The sequence below is a fragment of the Aythya fuligula genome, chromosome 2 (genome assembly GCF_009819795.1).
Source record: "Aythya fuligula isolate bAytFul2 chromosome 2, bAytFul2.pri, whole genome shotgun sequence".
NCBI lineage: Eukaryota > Metazoa > Chordata > Aves > Anseriformes > Anatidae > Aythya > Aythya fuligula.
Genome location: NC_045560.1, coordinates 158,135,648 through 158,153,441, shown reverse-complemented (window position 1 = coordinate 158,153,441; position 17,794 = coordinate 158,135,648). Strand labels below are relative to the sequence as shown.

The 17,794-nt window shown below is 45.9% G+C and overlaps 2 protein-coding genes across 2 annotated transcripts; both read left to right on the top strand.

The window, feature by feature from the left end:
- Positions 1-1,618: 1,618 nt before the first annotated feature.
- On the top strand, positions 1,619-5,175 carry LOC116485317 (lymphocyte antigen 6E-like). Its single transcript, XM_032180584.1, has 3 exons — positions 1,619-1,670; positions 4,240-4,359; positions 4,967-5,175. Exons 1-3 carry the CDS (start codon positions 1,619-1,621, stop codon positions 5,173-5,175), a joined length of 381 nt encoding a protein of 126 aa, XP_032036475.1.
- Positions 5,176-8,800: 3,625 nt separating this feature from the next.
- Positions 8,801-13,663, top strand: LOC116486187 (lymphocyte antigen 6E-like). The gene is made up of 3 exons (XM_032182217.1): positions 8,801-9,025; positions 12,275-12,394; positions 13,036-13,663. The coding sequence occupies exons 1-3, from the start codon at positions 8,974-8,976 to the stop codon at positions 13,242-13,244; spliced, it is 381 nt and encodes a 126-aa protein (XP_032038108.1). The 5' UTR covers positions 8,801-8,973; the 3' UTR covers positions 13,245-13,663.
- Positions 13,664-17,794: the final 4,131 nt, after the last annotated feature.

Here is a 17,794-nt window from a genome sequence, read left to right as displayed (position 1 = left end):
ATTTCACCTGCTGGTCAATAAAAGTTAAACAAACTTGTCGAATATTTATTCTTTCCCTTCACATTCTAGCAGATTGTATTTCCTTCCTGATGTCATTTGAGGATGTATTAGTACAATGTCTTGTTCAGAGTATGGCTTTTTAGCAGATTATTTCCTAAGCATAATTGCTACATTAGCTGCCACGTGGGTCCATCACAACCTTGTTAAAAATGAGAATGATTAAAGATTCATGCACAAGGTCAGGGCAAATCTAGAGATCAGAGTGGAGGGGGTGAGCATCCAGTTTACCACCCTGGTACGGGCAAAGCAGAGATAGAAATCATTGGGGGCTGAAGTTGCTGTAGAAAATGAAGAATTGGGCAAAAGAAGAATGAGTAGAGGAAAATGAACAGTCACAGGGGTTGGGCAAGGAACCACCTGCCCAGGATCCTACAGATAGGGGACTGGAGGAAGAGCCCATGGACCAGCTTCTTGGGGAGCAATTTGGGGAAAAGAAAGAGCAATTGGAAATTCTTTATTCATTTTCCATGTGTTTTGTGACCTTGCAAACCTTGCTTATGAACTTGGTCTTTTCTCTCTTTAAAGATGAAGGGTCCTGGTCTGATGGGATCCCTTCTTGACCAGAAAATGTTTCATTTCTTTACCATTTTCTCTTCCTTCCATTCCCAGTTTAGCTCCTACAGCCATTCCCATGCGCTTGCTGCCTCTGCCGCAAGCTGAGCAGTTTGGCAAGAGACGGTGACATGGTGGTGGTGGGAGCAGAAGGAGGGAGCCCAGACAGACTGGGAAGGTCACCAGGGACTGGAAAAACCTGTCAGAGTTCAGAGCTGGCCCACAGGTAGCAACAAACATTGTTACCTGGAGACCTCGGTGGCTTTTGGAGGACAGAGAAGCAAAGCAAACAAAGGTGTTGGACCCCATCCATGCCTGGGCCCTTAGGAGCCCCTGTGACAGTCTCCAGGCACAAAGAAATGGAACGCTAAAATTCAATGATTTTCTGCTTAAAGCACTTAGTGCAAGTGAGTTAATTCTGAATGACTGTGGGCAATGCACTGATTTTTTTTTTCCCTCATAGAATTCTTTTTGGATTATAATAACCAAAACAATAGATTTTTTTTTTTCTTTTTTTTTTTTTTTTTTTTTTTGTAGTCCTCTCCCACTTTGCAGTATTACAGCTATGAAGCTTTATATCATGGTGGAGAGGAAGGATGGAGGGTGCCAGGTGATGCCTGCTGTTTTGGAAACGATGAGCCACACTGGACTGGCACAGCTGCCTCTGCCTTGCTCCAAGTTTCGTGGTTCAGCCCTGCCGAGTTAGAAGGGACTCCCGTGCTTGAGTCATAAATTGTTCCCCCAATTAGCCAGGCAGACGTTGTCAGCAGAAGTAGGTCTTGGAATAACAGATTGGATCTGAAGGAGAGGGAGAAGAAATTGCTACTTGTAATGGGCTAGATCCTACGCACAAACACACCCAGCGCTGATTCCATGTGATGGGCCGTCACTCCCCAAAACCTCAAATTGCTGTAATCAGAGGAAGGCAAAGGAAACACAGTCCCAGTATAAAACCTTCCGATGGTGCCCCGTCCCGCACCGTGCAGGCTCTGAGGGAGCACCGACCATGAAGGCTTTTCTCATTGCCCTGCTGGCGGCAGTCCTGTGTGCCGAGCGAGGTAAGATGCTACAGAGGCTGGGGAAGCCAGGATGAAAACACCAGAAGATCAGATAGAGATAACGCAGGAACAAGAAGGTTTGACTGCTTTTGCTGCAATCGCTGAAGCCTTGGTAGTGCAGTTTTTCTTTGGTATCGCTTGCTTCAAATGATAGTGAGGTTGGGTTTTAGCCTCTGCTTGAGCTCTACCAAGCAGCTCATAACCCAAAGAAGATGAATTCACCACCCTGCTTTCTCACACCCTGGAGTACCGTGCTCCGAGCATCTGAAGACAGACACACGAACTGAAAAACACTAACAGTCGAGGAATAGAACTGGGCTCATGGTTTTGCCTTCGGTTTTACTTTTGTTCCTGAATGAAACTGCTGGAGTTGTTGATAAAGATAACAGGGCTGGTGTCGAGACCGCATCTTCTGCCAGCATTTTACTTTAGTTCCCACAATGGCATTGCAATTAAGAAACCAGGCTGCTGGCAGACACTTGAAAGCCTAAAGAGCTCTTTGTTCATAGGTTTGATGAGCTTTTTTAAATGTCTTGGAGTGAGTGTGTTTGTAATGGGATCCACAGTGCGTTGCGCTTGGCCTCTTTTGAAAGGAGATGCAGATATGAGTAGAAAATTGTCTAGAAATATCCAGATGAGAAACAGCGGCTCTGTGCACGTCTGTAATCCCACGGAGTCCTGCAAGGCTTTTTTTTTTTTTTTTTTTTTTCACTGTTAAAGCTACTTCTGGCTGCATTTGCAAAACCAGAGCTAATGGAGGATGGAGGCCAGATATAGTAGGCAAGGCTTCACAACAGCGATGAGGGTTTAAGTGGTTTCCTGACTGGGAGGGCTTTTTCTTGCATAAGTCAGTGCAAGAGAGCATGAACACATTTCAGCTGATTTTGCACATGTGCTGGGGTCTTGGCTCTATCTGCAGCAGGAAGTGGTTTGAATGGCTGTGTCAGATTTGTCAGGAGAACGAATTAGGGACAACCAGAGGGGCTATAAAATGCAATCACGTATTAGCTAGGCAGCAAGGATTGCTCTGGCATGGTATGCAAAAGGGCAGCGGCGCACAGCTGAGATCAGAGGACTCCAGAGGGAGCAGTGAGAGGTTTAACTTGTCCACGCGTGGAGAAGCAGTGAGTGCTGACGAGTCTGTTAAAAGGAGGTTAGAAGCAGGCTGCAACACGGCTTGTTTTGTCTGTTGGTATGGAGAACACCCACACTAACAATACCTGGCACTAGAAGAGAACATTTGGGTAGGTTTCTACCAGAAAAAGGCAGTCAGTTCTTTGGTGAGGACCAGAGGTGGCTCCAGAGACATACCCAGGGCACCTGAGCTCCCTGCAGCAGAGAGGTGGCCTTTCCCTCTCTGTCCTGGGGTATCTGGGGCATAAAATGGGTTCTTATTTTCTCCTAAAGCTGCTTCTGGAATTGTCTGAGCAAATGTCAAGGACAGGTTCAAATATTTGAATCAGCCGAGCAGCTGGGCTTTGGAGAACGTCTGGGAGGAGATTAAAAAAGCAGGTTCAAGTTCAACTGAAAAGAGCTGCTCTGTGTTGAAATAAGAACCTTTCTGGGCTGAGAAAAACAAAAGAATATGAACTAGGGGAATTTTGGTCTAAATGAGAACCCTTCCTGGGTTGTCATTCAGTCACTTTTGTCCAGGACCGGTGGTGGCAATGGAGCTGGCTGTCCTGAGAGCTGCTCAGCCCCTCTGCCCCCCTGGCCAGGAACATTTCAACAAACATAAGGAACGTAAAGAGCATTTCAACAAACTCCAAACAGGAGGGAAAACATTTCCACCAATTGTCAATCAACCTCCAGGGAACACGACGGCACGTGCCCGTGCTTCTAGCTTGGCCAGCCGGCCAGCCTGCAAATTCGACTCAATTTACTGCAGTTTTTGTTCAGAAACAGATATCCTACCTCCTTCTGGCGTTGTAATAGCCCTGGCTGAGACCTGCTAATAATATCACTGAGGACATGTTGTTCCAGGCGATGGCTGAAATAATCTCTCCATTGTTCAGAGCAACCTCTCCCAGGGAACTCCCTTTAACGTGACTCTGTGCTCAGTAATTTACTTCACCGGGGTGTCATAGGCTTTAATTAATTCATGTTTGTACAGCGCTTTGGAGATGCACTCTGAAAACACTAAAAACTTGGTTCTCACCTGAGAACGGTGCCAGCTCATCCTCCACTTGCCAAAACTGTACTAGACTAAACTATACCAGGTTGCAAGTTCTGCTTCTGCAGGCTGGCTGTCAACCAGGCCAACGTGGACCCGGGGGAAATGGAGCTCAGTCTGGAAGAAAAGTCACGCGAGAGCGCTGCTCAGGCTGAAAAATGTGTTTTCAGATTTAATCACCAAAAATTTCAAGCAAAGAAAGAGAACTAGTTTTGTTCTGTTTGTCTTTTCAGCTTCATTAATCAAAGCAAACCAACTTCCTATTTCACTTTTAAACTCGTTTTTAACATACTTTTTACCTTGCATTTTCCAAGAAGGGACAGGGCTTTTGACACTTTCTTCCCAGGAGGGCATAGCTGGAAACTACTAACGCTTGTCATGTATGCTTTTTTCCAGCTTCCTCTCTGTTTTGCTACACATGTGATAATGAGCACTCTAACTGGAACTGCCTTAAAACCTACAAGTGTGAAGATCATGAGAAATACTGTATAACCACATACAGCACTTCTGGGTTCGGTGAGTAGTAATAACACATCAAGGCTTTTCTTATTTATTATTGTTATTATGATTTTTTTTTCTTTTCTCCAAGGACACTGATGGGCAATAATATCTTCAGGGCAGTAGTTGGTCTGGTTGGAAAGAGTTGGTCACTGAAGGTTAAGGCTCACATTGTGTAATGTGTGTGTATCCCCAGCAGTGCCTTGTGAGTCACCACCTGGGCTATGTTCCTCACCACCTTGTGGCAGGGCTGGCTGGAGCAAAGAGATTTTCACAAGCAGACCTTCTTGCTTGCTCTGGGAGCTCACATCCACACCTCGTAAAAGAGGACAGAAAGGGGTTGGCCATAAGAAAAGTGATTTTAGGAATTGAATATGCATTGGGAGTGGTTTTTGCTGTGCTACATGAAGCATGGTATGGGTTTCTAGCAAGGACTTTCTAGTGTCCTCCGTTTGAGCCAGGTTGAGTGGATATTCACCCAGCACTCAACAAATCCACTGATCTCTTTTATTGCTGCATTGCAAATTAACCGTAGAGCAATATACCTCCTCCCGTTGTCCTCTGGTTAGGACTTGCAGAGGAATCTTAAATCACGGCTGTCCTTTCTCGTCTGCTCCCCATCCAGGCAAGGACACGGGATACCGCATCACCAAGAAGTGTTCTGCAGACTGTCCTGAGACTAACATGAATTTTGGCGTGGCGGCCATTTCCACCAAATGCTGCGGTACCTCCCTGTGCAATTTCAGCGGGGCCAACAGCGTGAAAATCAGCTACGCTGTGATGCTCCTGGGGATTGTGGCCAGCTTGGTCTGTGTCATCAGGGCAGGTTTGTGATGAGGGTTGCAGGTAGGAGAAGACAAGACAACTCAAGGACCTGCACGGTCTTGCCAAACCAAGAAACCAACACCTTCTAAGTGTCTCCACCAGGGGCTGTGCTATTACATTGTGTTTTTTTTTTCTAAGATCTCGTTTCAGATCCGATCCACAAAATGGCATGGCAGTATAGCTCCTATTTTTCCCCTGTGTAATTTGTTGTTTTGTACTAATTTTCCCCAAGAAAGCTCTTTTGATATCATGTGTGTGACAATTGTCAGCCAAAATAAAGATTTATGTTATTCTACAGCCTGTTTGATATATCCACACTAAGCTCAGCTTGAGAAAACCGGTCTTCCAGAGAAATGGCTGTGCTTTGAATCTCTACTTCACATCAAATTCCTTTTATTCTTTTAGCATCTGGGATCCTCCCTTGGCTGCCTTTCTCCATTGACTTGGTTGCATCCAGCAGCTCAAGAAAGCCACTCCATAACGCCCCACGTTATGCCTGATGACTCAGAGCTGATGAATGAAGGTGTCAATCTGGAAAGGTCAAAGCCATTTGCGCTGTCCCCATTGCAAGGTGGCGCTTGCAGCAGCAGAGAGGAGTTTTGTAACTACAGACACGCGGGAGCGGGGGGCGGCAGGTTGCGCTCGTGGCTGCGCCAGCAGCTCCTCATGGGATCTCTGCAAGGTGGGTGATTTTGTCTTTTAAAACAAGTAAAAGGCCCTCCCCATGGTGCTGGGGATGTCCAAGATGAGGACGGTGATGTTGGAGTTGTCCTCATTGGGAGGCAACCTACCTTGAGGAGGAGCTGCTGCCGAGAGATTGCTCCTGATTTTCCTATGGGGAATAGGGAACGGGTAGACGTGGTGGTGCCCGCTCAGGTGGAGATCTCTCTGCTCTGTTTTTCTGCATTTTCTGCAATCTCTGCTGCATTTCCAGGCTTGGGGATGGGAGAGATGATGTGGAGATCCCTGAGGAGCTCTTGGAACAGAGCTACACGTAAGATGATCAAACAACATGCATTCTTGGATCCTCTCTTGTAATTCCTCTCTTTTAAATCTGCTTTTGTAATTCCTGGCTGAGCATCCCACAGGCACTGAGCTTCAGGAGGGCTGGTGGAGAAGCAGCACCTGGAAAACCCTCCCTTGTTCTCAGCCCAGCTGGTTTTGAGGGGAGCCCTGCTCCAGGCAAAGGGTCTGGGCGGCGGGGAGAACTCGCAGCGCTGGCTGCAGGCTGTGGGGATGGACGGGGTGGTGGTTAGTCATTCTGCAAAGATGTAGTTTCTGGGCAAGGCGGATGTCCTGGCATTTGGTTAAATACACAGTATATATGGGCTAGCTGAAGAATGGCAGTGTTGTGGCATTTCTGTTCAGAGAATCCCATGGAAACTTGGCTTCCGCACTCTTTTTTATCACGGTTACCATCTTTTTCTTTCCCCGTATGCTAACCACAGCAATTTCTGAAATTGTTCTTAAAGCTTTAGGCCAACTGGAAAAATCCACAAACAACATTCGAATTAAGCATCGTGGTTAGTTTTATATTTCAGCTTTTGTTTCATGAAAAATACACGTTTTCACCAAAATAAATTGTTCTTCCTTCCTTCTCACATGACAATTTCAATGAGGTTTAGAACAAGGCAAGAAAAACACTCACCCCCTTCACTCTCAGTTATATCCTTTGTTCCTCTTTTCATAACTTCCCGATAGATACTTGTAAACTGTAATATTATCTTCTCTTTGCCTGGGCCCTCCAGTGACCTAATGATCTGTGTCCTTTCTGTCCCCCTGGATTCTTTTCAATCTGTCTCACATGGTACTGGTGAGGGATGAAGGTAGCATTAACATCAGAGGGACGCATGGGACCAGTTGGAAGAGTGCAGGACCATCTAATGGCAAATCCCATCTGACAGAAAAACCCTTCAATAATTCCTTTAAAAAATACACAGCCTCTCCATATCAAAATCTCAGCAGCTTGCAGGAGACAAGAGATATTTTAGTTTTTGCTTGGATGAGACTACAAGGGAGGGAAAAAAAAAAAAGTGCCTGGCTGAGCTGCTATTTCTGTACCTGTTAATGGATGCTGTTGGCTGAAATAAATCTGAATGTGGGCTGCCTCTGCAGTGCAATGTACAGGCTGCAGAACGGCATCGCCTGGTGACTGGAGCCCCCTTTTCTGCTGTTACCTCGAATAGTCTGCAATAAAAAGTTGATTTACCAATAAAGACTCATGACGTCTCTTTTGGACTGGAGCAAATAAACTATTTCTCAAGGAGATGAGGGCTGCAGTCCCCGGTATGGAGGGTGCAAGCTTCTGTTTTCCTCATTCTGGTACGTTACAAAGGCACTGGCGTTACAATGCCAAACAACACCCCTCCTTTGAGCTTTCCTGGGTAATTGCCACCTCTGTTTCAACCGAGTTTCATGCTCTACCTATTGAGAAAGCAGAAATTTCCTCACCTTAGTCACACAGGTTTCCATACTAGCAATATTTGTATTTCCAATTTACAGGGGCTGGAAAGACTTACATCACCTGAAGAGCTAAGGCATGCTTTTTCAATGAGATGATGACTACAGGCGGGTCATACCGAAAGCTCAAATATTTAGTGGGAGACAGAAATCTGAGCAGCTCTGAGGCTAAGAAAAAAGGGGAAGTACAACAGATGGAGAGCAGCAAGGGGCAGAGTTCCTGGCAGAAGCTTGGGGCACGCAGGTTGCTCAGGCTGCCATGCGAAAGGGATCCAGACGGGTCATTTTTTTTGGGACCATGCCTCCGTCCCCACGATCAGATGGCAGAGAGGCAATGGTGGGAGGAAAAGGCAAGGGAAATCAGAATAAAATGAGAAACATTCTGAGTTTATACAGAGAGAACACGATAAAAAAAGGAGGAATAAAGAGCACTGTATGGAAACCAAGTGGAGTATTCTTATTTGGCATTTCAAATAATTTTGGTTGGCTGTAATTTTTATATTTTTTTTTCCTAAGACTTAATGAGTTGAGAAACTTGATCAGGCAGCCCCTCATTCTCCATGCTTTCATTGTTTTGTGTTCTCCTTGACATTTATTTTTTTGCAATTTGTGAGAAAATTCACAGCTTGTTCGATGTGATGGGGGTGGGTGGGTGTTATTCTTATTTTTTAATTTAGGTGGTCATTTTCAATGCCCAGTGGAATTTATTTTCCAATAAGGCAACATTTTCCCTCACATAAAATATCCAATTTCTGAACAGAAACATTTAGGATTTTGAACTGCAATATTAAAAAGGCCCACAGAAAATTATCTCTGGTCCCGTATGAAATGCAGTGGAACGAGATTGCTCTTGTGATCTAGCTGCACTGACAATCCTGGGAGACATTTTGAAGACGTTTCGATCCCAATTTCCATTTCAAATTCAAGCCATTTCCATACGCACAAAAACAGTGTGCGAGGACAGGATCCTCAGCCGGCGCTGAGACCCAAGCGAGCCCGGAGAGGTGAACATTCCTCTTCTCACGTGGGCGCCGTTTTGTTTTTGTGTTTTGCTTTTCCTCCACTTACCCAGAATTAGAAACTGTTGCGTACTTAGTACCAGCTGAGCAAGACACATTGTGAAACAATTCAGAAAGGAAAAGGGGGGGGTGGGGGGGATAGATACACACTCGTTTAGATTTCCAACGTATTTCCCCACACAAGCACTGACACGTCCCTCTCAATCATTCATCATCTGACACTGCAACCCCATAGTTATTATCCCGGGATCAAAGCAAACACTGCCGAGGTATAAAAAGTGCCCTGCGTGAGTCCTGCTCGCTCTGGAGGCTGCAAGACCTGCAGAGGATGAAGCCTTTTCTTCTCGTCGTGCTCGCCGTAGCCCTGTGCGCGGAGAGTGGTGAGTCGCAAGGGATTGCTTTGTGCTTGCAAGACCCCGGAGCTGGGGCATGCCTTTGACTTCTCAAGGGAGACGAGGGGATTTTGCAGCATGGATGGCAACGCTGAGCCTCGTTTCACTCTAGAGGATGTTGCATTTCTCAGAATAAGAAGTAGCTGACCTGTTTCATTTAGCAGATGGTCTTCCAGCCAGGGGATGTATCCGCACCAGGAGATGTTGGAAGGATGCTGAGGGGATGAAGTGGGGGATGAGGGACCCCCCTCACCTGGCCCAGCTCAGCCCTTGCAGCAGCTCCATGCAGGGAACCCTGAGACTTGGTGCAGCTCCATGAGAAGGGGAGTTAATTTTGCTTTATGCAGTTGTGGATAGGGAAGTGGTAACATCTGCAATAAGGCTGCAAATGTAACATAAAGTAAAGCATGACTTTTTTTTTTTTTTTTTCTTCCTTGCTTGTTTATTGGAGGCAATTACAAGGTTTAATTGCCTGAAATTGTAGAGATGGTAATGCCATAAGAAAATGCAGCCTGGCTCTCATCCCTTTTTTGCAGCTCATTGCTTTGAGCTATAACATTGCCAACAGTAATCCCAGACCTGGAATTGAGATGCAGAGTCCCATTCTCACTCTGATAACTTTTTCCCTTTATCTGAACATCCCTCTGACTATTTCAAGGGAAATATTTGGTTCCCTCTGCTCATGTGGCTTTTGCCTTATTGCAAACTGAATCTTTCTCTGGCTCTGTTGTAGGGCTTTACCTGCAAATTAACGGCCATTCTGGTCTCCACCTAGCAGAGCACTGAGGCTCATAGTTAATTTGAAGCTGTAAATGTTCTTAGCCCGGGACTTCAGAGGCTTTAAACCTGGCGTGTGCTAAATCATTGTGCTCAATGGGGTTGAGAAACTTGAGAGTGATAAACGGATCCTTTCCTGCAGCTTATCAACTGTAATCACATTTTTTACAAAGATCACGTAATGAGACAGCAAACTTACTAAAGGAGTCAGTGAAAATTAACACATAGGCAGCACCACTTTTGCTGTGCAACGTAGCCAGAAGGCTGGTAGCTGTTCCAATTAATCCTGAACCTCACCGATTTTAACGGTGCAAATCCTGCATCTGCTAGTGCTTGCACTTGCTAATGCTTTACATATGTAAGCTGTTTATCTGGGTGGCTCGAATTATTCACGTGAAAATCTTCCTTGAGGAATGTTCCTTTTCCTCTAGAGCAGAGGTCTTCCTGGGCACAGGCAGAGGACCTTCAAAGGCAGCCATGTGTCTCCAGAGTTGTCTGTAGTAAATGCTGAGCACGAGAGAAACCTCCTGAGCACAGAGGGAGGTTGGCAAAATCACCTTGCATGTGCCTGCCCTCCTCCCATGGCATCTAGACTCCTAAATTAGCAGCTTTGGGAGGTTGGGATGAAACAGGGCTTGGGCATCCAGAGAGCACCACTATTTTCTGTGTAGATTCAGGAAGTTTCTCTTTGAATGGGCTTGATTAAAGAAGCTGCATTAATTAATGAATAAAATGAATGACACGTCTGGAAAACCCAGTTTGGGAACTTGGTTGGTAGTACAAAGTTATCCCAGGAGGAAAGGGTGGGTCCTTGTGGGGTGGAGTGCTTGTGTGGGGTTTGCACAAGAGAAGAGAATGAGGCATTAGCAGTTTGCATGCAGGTGGCCTAAAGGAGGGTCCCAGACTCAAAAATGTTGCCTACAGCATCAGGACAATGCTGAATGATTTGTGAGGACTAGAAGCCACAAGAGGACAGTGAAGGTCAGTGCTAGATGGCCACTGAAGGAGCAAAAGGGATGCTGTTAGCTGTGGTTGTAGAGGAGGCTGTGTACACAGAGGATGACTATTTATATGACTATTTTTTTTATTATTTCTTATTATTATTTTGTGGCTTCCTGTGAAATGCAGTGCACGCCCTAGTCACTTCAATTCATGACCTGAGATGGGGTCAGGTCCTGACTGGCAGCACCCTGTGCACTGGGGATCCTCTTTGGGTCAGATGGCCTTGTCTAGGGTCAAACACGGGCAGAAATGAGGTTGGGAAATTGCTGGAAAAAGCACCAGAAAGGGCAAAGAAGCTTGGGCAAGGAAGAAGAAGGGCGAGGGAGATGAAGAGCAGGGGAAACAAAGCTAAGGGCCAGTGCTGGTACAAGAATATGATGAATATTAACTGGCCACAGATAGGGATAGTCCGGGAATGTGAAGAATGAGACTAATCCCCATTGGGTGACATTACTGCAGGAGTGTTTGCTGCAGATAAACAGATGAGCAGGAAATTCCTCTTATCATGCAAAGAAACCTTCCCCGAGGATCTCTTTGCTATGAATGGCTGCTTGAGCCTCCTTGTGTGCAAACTGTTTTCATTCAAGCAGATTAGCACAGCGCTTTGCAGATGCAGTCCTACAGATGTACAAATTTTGTACAAATGTTGTGGTGCTACAGTCTTCACACACTAATGGCTGTGCTGCAGCTCAGGGGCTGGTTTGCTGAGCCCTGTTGTCTACAGGTCCAGGATTGCCTCCTAGCATACAGGAGAGCTCCAAAACTGAACCAGTCAAATGCAATCATTCACCTTCCCACCAAACAGCGAGGTGCAGAGCAGCATTGCTCGTTCCTCATCGAGATATGCTGAGGAGGCATGCAGCAAAAAGTTCCCACTCTGCATGGCCACAGGGGTTATTCTCAGATCTCTTTTCCTTTTGGTATTCAAAAGAGTTCAAGAATTCACTGTTGGTCTGCCTGTTCTGAGAAAGGTTGTGTAGGTCAGGGCTCTCCAGATACCTCAAAGAGGTTGTGAAAGGAAGTGGACGGGACTCAGCGGGTCTCTTTCCGTGCAAGAACTGTTGGCCACCCAATGGGGCTGGAAGAAGCCAGGTTAGAAAGGGCTCAGAAGGACTTTGGGCTGCAGGTAGTGTTAGACTGGGGAGCTATTTCCAAAAGCACCCTTGGGGATGCCAAAATTTTAAGAGAGACTCACGTAAGTATCCAGAAAGGAGATCCCCGGAGGGTTGCTAAAAAAGCAAACCACATCAGTGTCAGGAATCTGAGCTTCAAGTAATTTGGATCCAGGAGGGTTTCTGAGGGGAAGTTTCATACATTTTTGCCCTGTTTTTATGCTTTCCTGGTCTGTCCGTGTCTGCTGGGTTTGCCAGCCCCTCAGTCTGGGCCAGCACCACCATTTTTGTGCTCCTGGGAATGTCCCTAGAGCTGAGCCATGGTTGCTTTGTGCTTCTCTTGCAGCTTTCTCCCTGACATGTTTCACATGCAAAGATGCAACATCCAACTTACAGTGCCTGAGTACAACCACGTGCTCTGACCACGAGAAGTACTGCCTGACGACATATTCCACCACAGGACTCGGTAAGTGTGCAGCTTGTCCTAGGGTTTTGATGACAAACGGGGACCGCGTTAGGCTGACTGCAGGGTGTCCTCCCACCATAAGGTGTGGCAGAAAAATTAGGGATCATGGCACGCAGAGGAAATCTTGTGGCAAGTGGGAACTCAACGTAGCACATCTCTGTCGCAATGATACCATGCGTATTATTAAGCACACCTAGGAGAGGGAAACAATGGAAAAGAAAAGATTTCTCTGCACAAATCTCTTGTATAATCTGCAGGCTCACATATATATTTAAAATGTGGTGGAACTGGAAAGGACGGGGTGCTGTGGAAGGAGCAAAGCCAAGGCATGGTGACAATGAAGTCTTGCAATCTTGCTCTGTACAAATGCATTAGATCTCCAAATCCCTGCTTCAGGTTGCATTCAGCTGGCCCTGAAAAATAAACAGGAGTCTTCAGGTCTAGGGATGGTCTCCATAGGTCACATATAAACAAATCATGATGTGATGTGCCAAAGCCCAATGGAAAACCAACGGCATTAAGTATAGAACAATATACTCCCTAGTGGATATTGTGCAGATAGATATTTAAAAAAAAAAAAAAAAAAAAAAAAAAGATAAAAAAATCTGACATTTCTTCTTTTTGTCTCTCTCCTACTTCAGGCAATGACCGCAAGCATCACATCACCAAGAAATGCTCTGCATTTTGCCCATCCATTGACGTGAATATTGGCATTGCTGGTGTTGCCACCAGCTGCTGCGAGACTTCCCTGTGCAACATCAGCGGGGCCAGCAGCGTGAAAACCAGTTACACCATGATAGCTGTGGGCGTCTTGGCCAGCCTCGCCTGCATCCTCCGGCTCGGGTTTTAAAGGGGCTGGGGGGAAAGGAGCTGCCTGGCCTTGCATTGCCAGGGTTCCGGATCTCATCTGTACATAAGTTTCTTTTGGGGTCAATGTTGCCCTGCCCTGTTTCTCCTACTTGGTGTGTCACATCCCATTGGCAAATATTTATGCTCTTTCTGTGCTCTGATGAGCAAGCACAAAAGTATGGCCCTACCTCAAAATGGTGTTCGGAAGAGAAAGGGATGGGAGTACCATATAGGCACCATCTCTTCTACTACAAAACTTAATAACTCCATAGATTTTTTTCCCCTTCATTTTGGCCTTCCCATTCCCCTGTGCCATTTTTCCCTTTATACTATTTTCTGCCCTGCATCATTTTGCTGAGGAAGCCTTTGATATTATAGTTGTTAAGCAGAAGCTGGGCACAATAAAGTGTTATTTTAGACTATTGTGTGCGTGTGTGGTATGGTACATTGGACATAGCGGCTGGATGCGTTCGTGTTAGCAGCAACAAAAGTGGAGGCGTTAGTCTGCAAACTGAATTGAAATAATGCTGAAATATATTGCAATTGCTTTGCATTCACTTCAGGAAGCCTCTCCTAAGGCTTTCTTTTTTTATTTTTTCTTCTCTATTGGCAGAAGTGTCATTTTGTGACTCCATTTCAGAGTAAACTGCATTCTATTTGACTTGCATTCAATTTCTCTTCTGGGTCAGCTGGTGGAGAGGAAATGGCTGCTGAGCTCTCCAGCAGGCAAACAGAGGGGACAAGGAGGGACCAACACGAAAGGATCTTGAGCATTAAATTTTCTTTAAAGTGATTTAAGATCTTCCAGTGAAAGTTGCTTTATAAGCATTACAGATTATTTGAAAGGGAAGAAAAGTATCCTGCATGGTGTTTAAAGGAAACTCCTCAGAAAAGACAGGCAGTTTCTACCATGTGTCTGCTGGAATGTTGTAATTTCAGCTTCATCTGTAGCAAAATATTAACTCCGAAAACAAATCTCTTACGTCTGATAGTCAACTTTTCTACCTGGGTTAAAATTTGAAGGAACACATTCCTTTGTGCTGACCTTCCTTGTAGATAATCCTAGCTGTGACTGAGACGTCTGCTCACTTAAACCCTTCCGAAGTAAGTCGTGTGAGGCTGAAATGCTTTCTCCTGAGCTGGGGAAGCTCTTCATTAGGGTTACTGTGACGAAGATCTCCCGGAGTAATTAGCTGGGTGCAGCTCACCCAGCTGGTTCTGGCTCCATAGGCTCACCGCACAGGGAGAGCTGTAGGGATGTGCCAAGAGCAAAAGGAGCAAGGCTCACAACTCCCAGGTCTTTGTAGCAGGTTTGCAAAGGAAATGTGGTCTCACAGCTTCCTCTTACCCCAATTTACTGCAATCCCTTCTTGCCCACCCTTCCTCCCCTCCATGTCCAGTGCCTGGCAATGCAGTCCCTGGCTGTTTTCTTTCATAGCCTTCCTCACCATCTTCTTTATCCAGTCTTGGCCTGGGCTTTGCTTCCAACATCTATTTTCTTGCTATAGCTTCATCTCCTTCTTTTTTCTCCTCATTGCAACTGAAAGGTTGGCCAAGTTTACTCCATTTTTAGCCATGAGACTCTTGGTTGTCCCAATGGTTTATATTGTGCTGCCATCCCTCAGCTGAGCTGGCTCCAGTCTTCTGTCCCGTCTACCCCTTTCACCTTTCTTCCCATCCTGCCAAATTTAGAGATATTCATGTGGAACACACATCTAAACATCTCGAACACACAAGAGCTGTTCTGTGCCCTTGGATGATCATCCAATGCCCCGCACCCAGACAATATGTTGGTGAAGACCAAGCTATTTGAAGTAACCTCCAATCTTTGCTATTCACAGGCTTAGGATTTCTTAGTGACAGTACTAGTTTGTACAAGATTGAGCTGGGGCAGTATTGGTGACTGCAGGACAGGTCTTGTCCCGCTCAGCTTGTGAGTACAAAGCCGCTCTTGGCACACAGGTTTAAAATAAGGTCATGTCCTGTGCTACTTGGGCTTGGCAGGAGCCTCTGTTATGGTATGGGAGGGAAGCTGGGACGTGAAGGAAGAACGTGTGGGAAAAGGGGATGAACACATTTTTAAGATCCTGCTTCTGCCATGCAGGGTTTCATGGTCTGCTTACGGCCATTGCATGGAGGAGTTATGAACAGCACTGAGAAGCCAGGACTCTTGTCCTGAAGGAAGCAGCTCCATCTGCGGGCCACGGCCTGCCTCCCTCACACCTGGTTTCTCCCTGACCCCACAGGTTTTACATTCCCTCCTGCCCAGCAACACAACCCACTGAGATTGAACAACATCTCTGGTTACATAAAAGGTTCCTTATCTGTCTTATCTGAATTGTCCTGAGGCACAGGAGGTCCTCAAACCATGAAAGCTTCCACTGGGAACCCTCCTCGGCAGTAGGCATTGTGTAAGAGGAGACTCCACTCTGCCAGCCTCCCTGAGAAATCCTGAGGTGACATCTGGCGGGCAGATACAGGTGTCTAATTCCAGGTCCCTCCACCCCAGCTTTCTTATTTGTTGGCTCCCATGGTTGTGTACTCCTCCCATGAAAACACCAAGGTGCCCTGCAGAGACATTTGGGGTGCCTGGAGGGCTCCTGGGGAGGTGAAGGGCGTCTCACTCAGATAGTTGGGATTGCTCCTGGGAGGCAGCTGGCTCTCTCTACCTGGATTATATAAGAGTTCGTTTTTTGGTGCTCTGAGTCACCGTGCCAGGACCTGAATCAGCCAAGGAGGCCTTGCCCTGCCTAAATTAGGCACCTGTGGGAGGTGATGTGACCTTGGTCCTTGTTTTCCCTAACTCAGGGCTTTATCACCATTGATATGGAGGTTCTATACTGCCTTCTGCTCTCCTTGAATGCTTTGGTTCTGTTTTCCCTTACAATATCAATTTTCTTCTCTTCCTCTTTTCTTACTTGTCCAGATCAGATCAACACCCAGCGCACCAGTGACAAAGCAAGAGAGAAGATGGATTTGTAAGATCAGGAAAAGGTCTTCACTGGGCCTAAAATGCTCCTGAAAGTCATGGAAAGTGGCAAAACAACCCCTTTTCACAATTAGCTCTGGCTTTGTTGTCATGTGGCCAACTCATGGCTCCATTTTGAGGTCCATTTTCGTTTTCCCAAATGGGTATCGATGAGGTCACTCAACAGAGGTGACTCAGCCCCCATAGTTATTTTGGTCTTCCTCAATCTTACTTCTTCCTTGGTGTCCCTGCTTGGCCTGCTCCAGACCTTCCTTCAGGCTGATGTCTGTGATGATGGTCAGCAGGAGACGCCTCCCCACTTTGGCTGCTTAATTATTGCCTCTGACTGCTTCAAGTTTCGTAATCCGTCCTCTTGAGAAAGAAAGAAGCACTACAACTTAGTCACTGGGCTGCAAATTAGCCCTCTCTAGATGCTGTGAAGAGAGCATGCTCCAGCATTACAGTAGGCCTAAGTAACAACCAAGACTTTAATATCTTGAGGACAGCTCCCAGATAACTGTTTGACATAGAAGAGCTGGTTTCCTATTCAAATAGGAAATAGTAGAGCTTAGGGATATGGTTTAGTGGGGGGCTGTTAGCGTTAGGTTGGAGGTTGGACTCGATGACCTTGAGGTCTCTTCCAACCTAGAAAATTCTGTGATTCTGTGATTCTGTGAAATTTCTCTTCTTAGATTCAGTACACACTTGTTGGCAGTGCTTAGCCTCACTTGCTGACTAATTAGCTGGTGACTTGATGAATGGACCGAGCCAAAATCCTGTTGCATGAAGGTTCATGTAGAAACAAACGGGTATTGGCAAGGTCAGTGTGATGGGGGATATGGCAATAAGTGGATCAGTCTTTCAGTTATGGAGAAAGGGGAGCAGGAATACACGGTACAGAAGTCTATGGGGAAATTAATAGGACCAAAACAAAGGAAAAACGGTTGCTTCCTTTTATCCATATTGCAAAATACCAGCAGGAGGAGACACCCACTAATTAGGAAGAGCAACCTGTTCCTAACACATTTGGACAGTAAACCTAATTGACCTCAGAAAAGCAGAAGGTTCAATCTGATCATCACCAGCATGACCCCTGCTGACCTCACCAATTTCCCAAACCAAGAGCAGGGATGTCTGTTTTGACATCAGCCTTGAACAAGTCTGGAATTCACCTCCTGGTGATGTCGTTCCTGGAACTGTTCTAGGAAGGCCTGAGAAGTGTCAGAAAGTCATGAGGATAAGGAAATCATCCAGTGTTTAAGTAAATCATATTAGACACAAAGGAAACAACCCCTTGTGCTGCAAAGACCAAGCAAATACCCTACTAATGGCTGCTCCTAGAGAACCACCTGCAGTTTATTCCATAATTACCAGAAAAAGGAAGTTTTGGCAACGTTTTCTTTTGTGTGTTCTGCTACCTGCTGTGCAGGACTAATCTCACCTTTGAGGAATATTGAGATGGCAGCACGAGCTCTTACAAGATGCAGCTCCTATTACGGTTTATTTCCCAGAATGTCAGAAACAGATCTTGAGAAATTCAGAAGAGGGCAACACAGAGGAATAGAGGGAAATGGACTGATTTA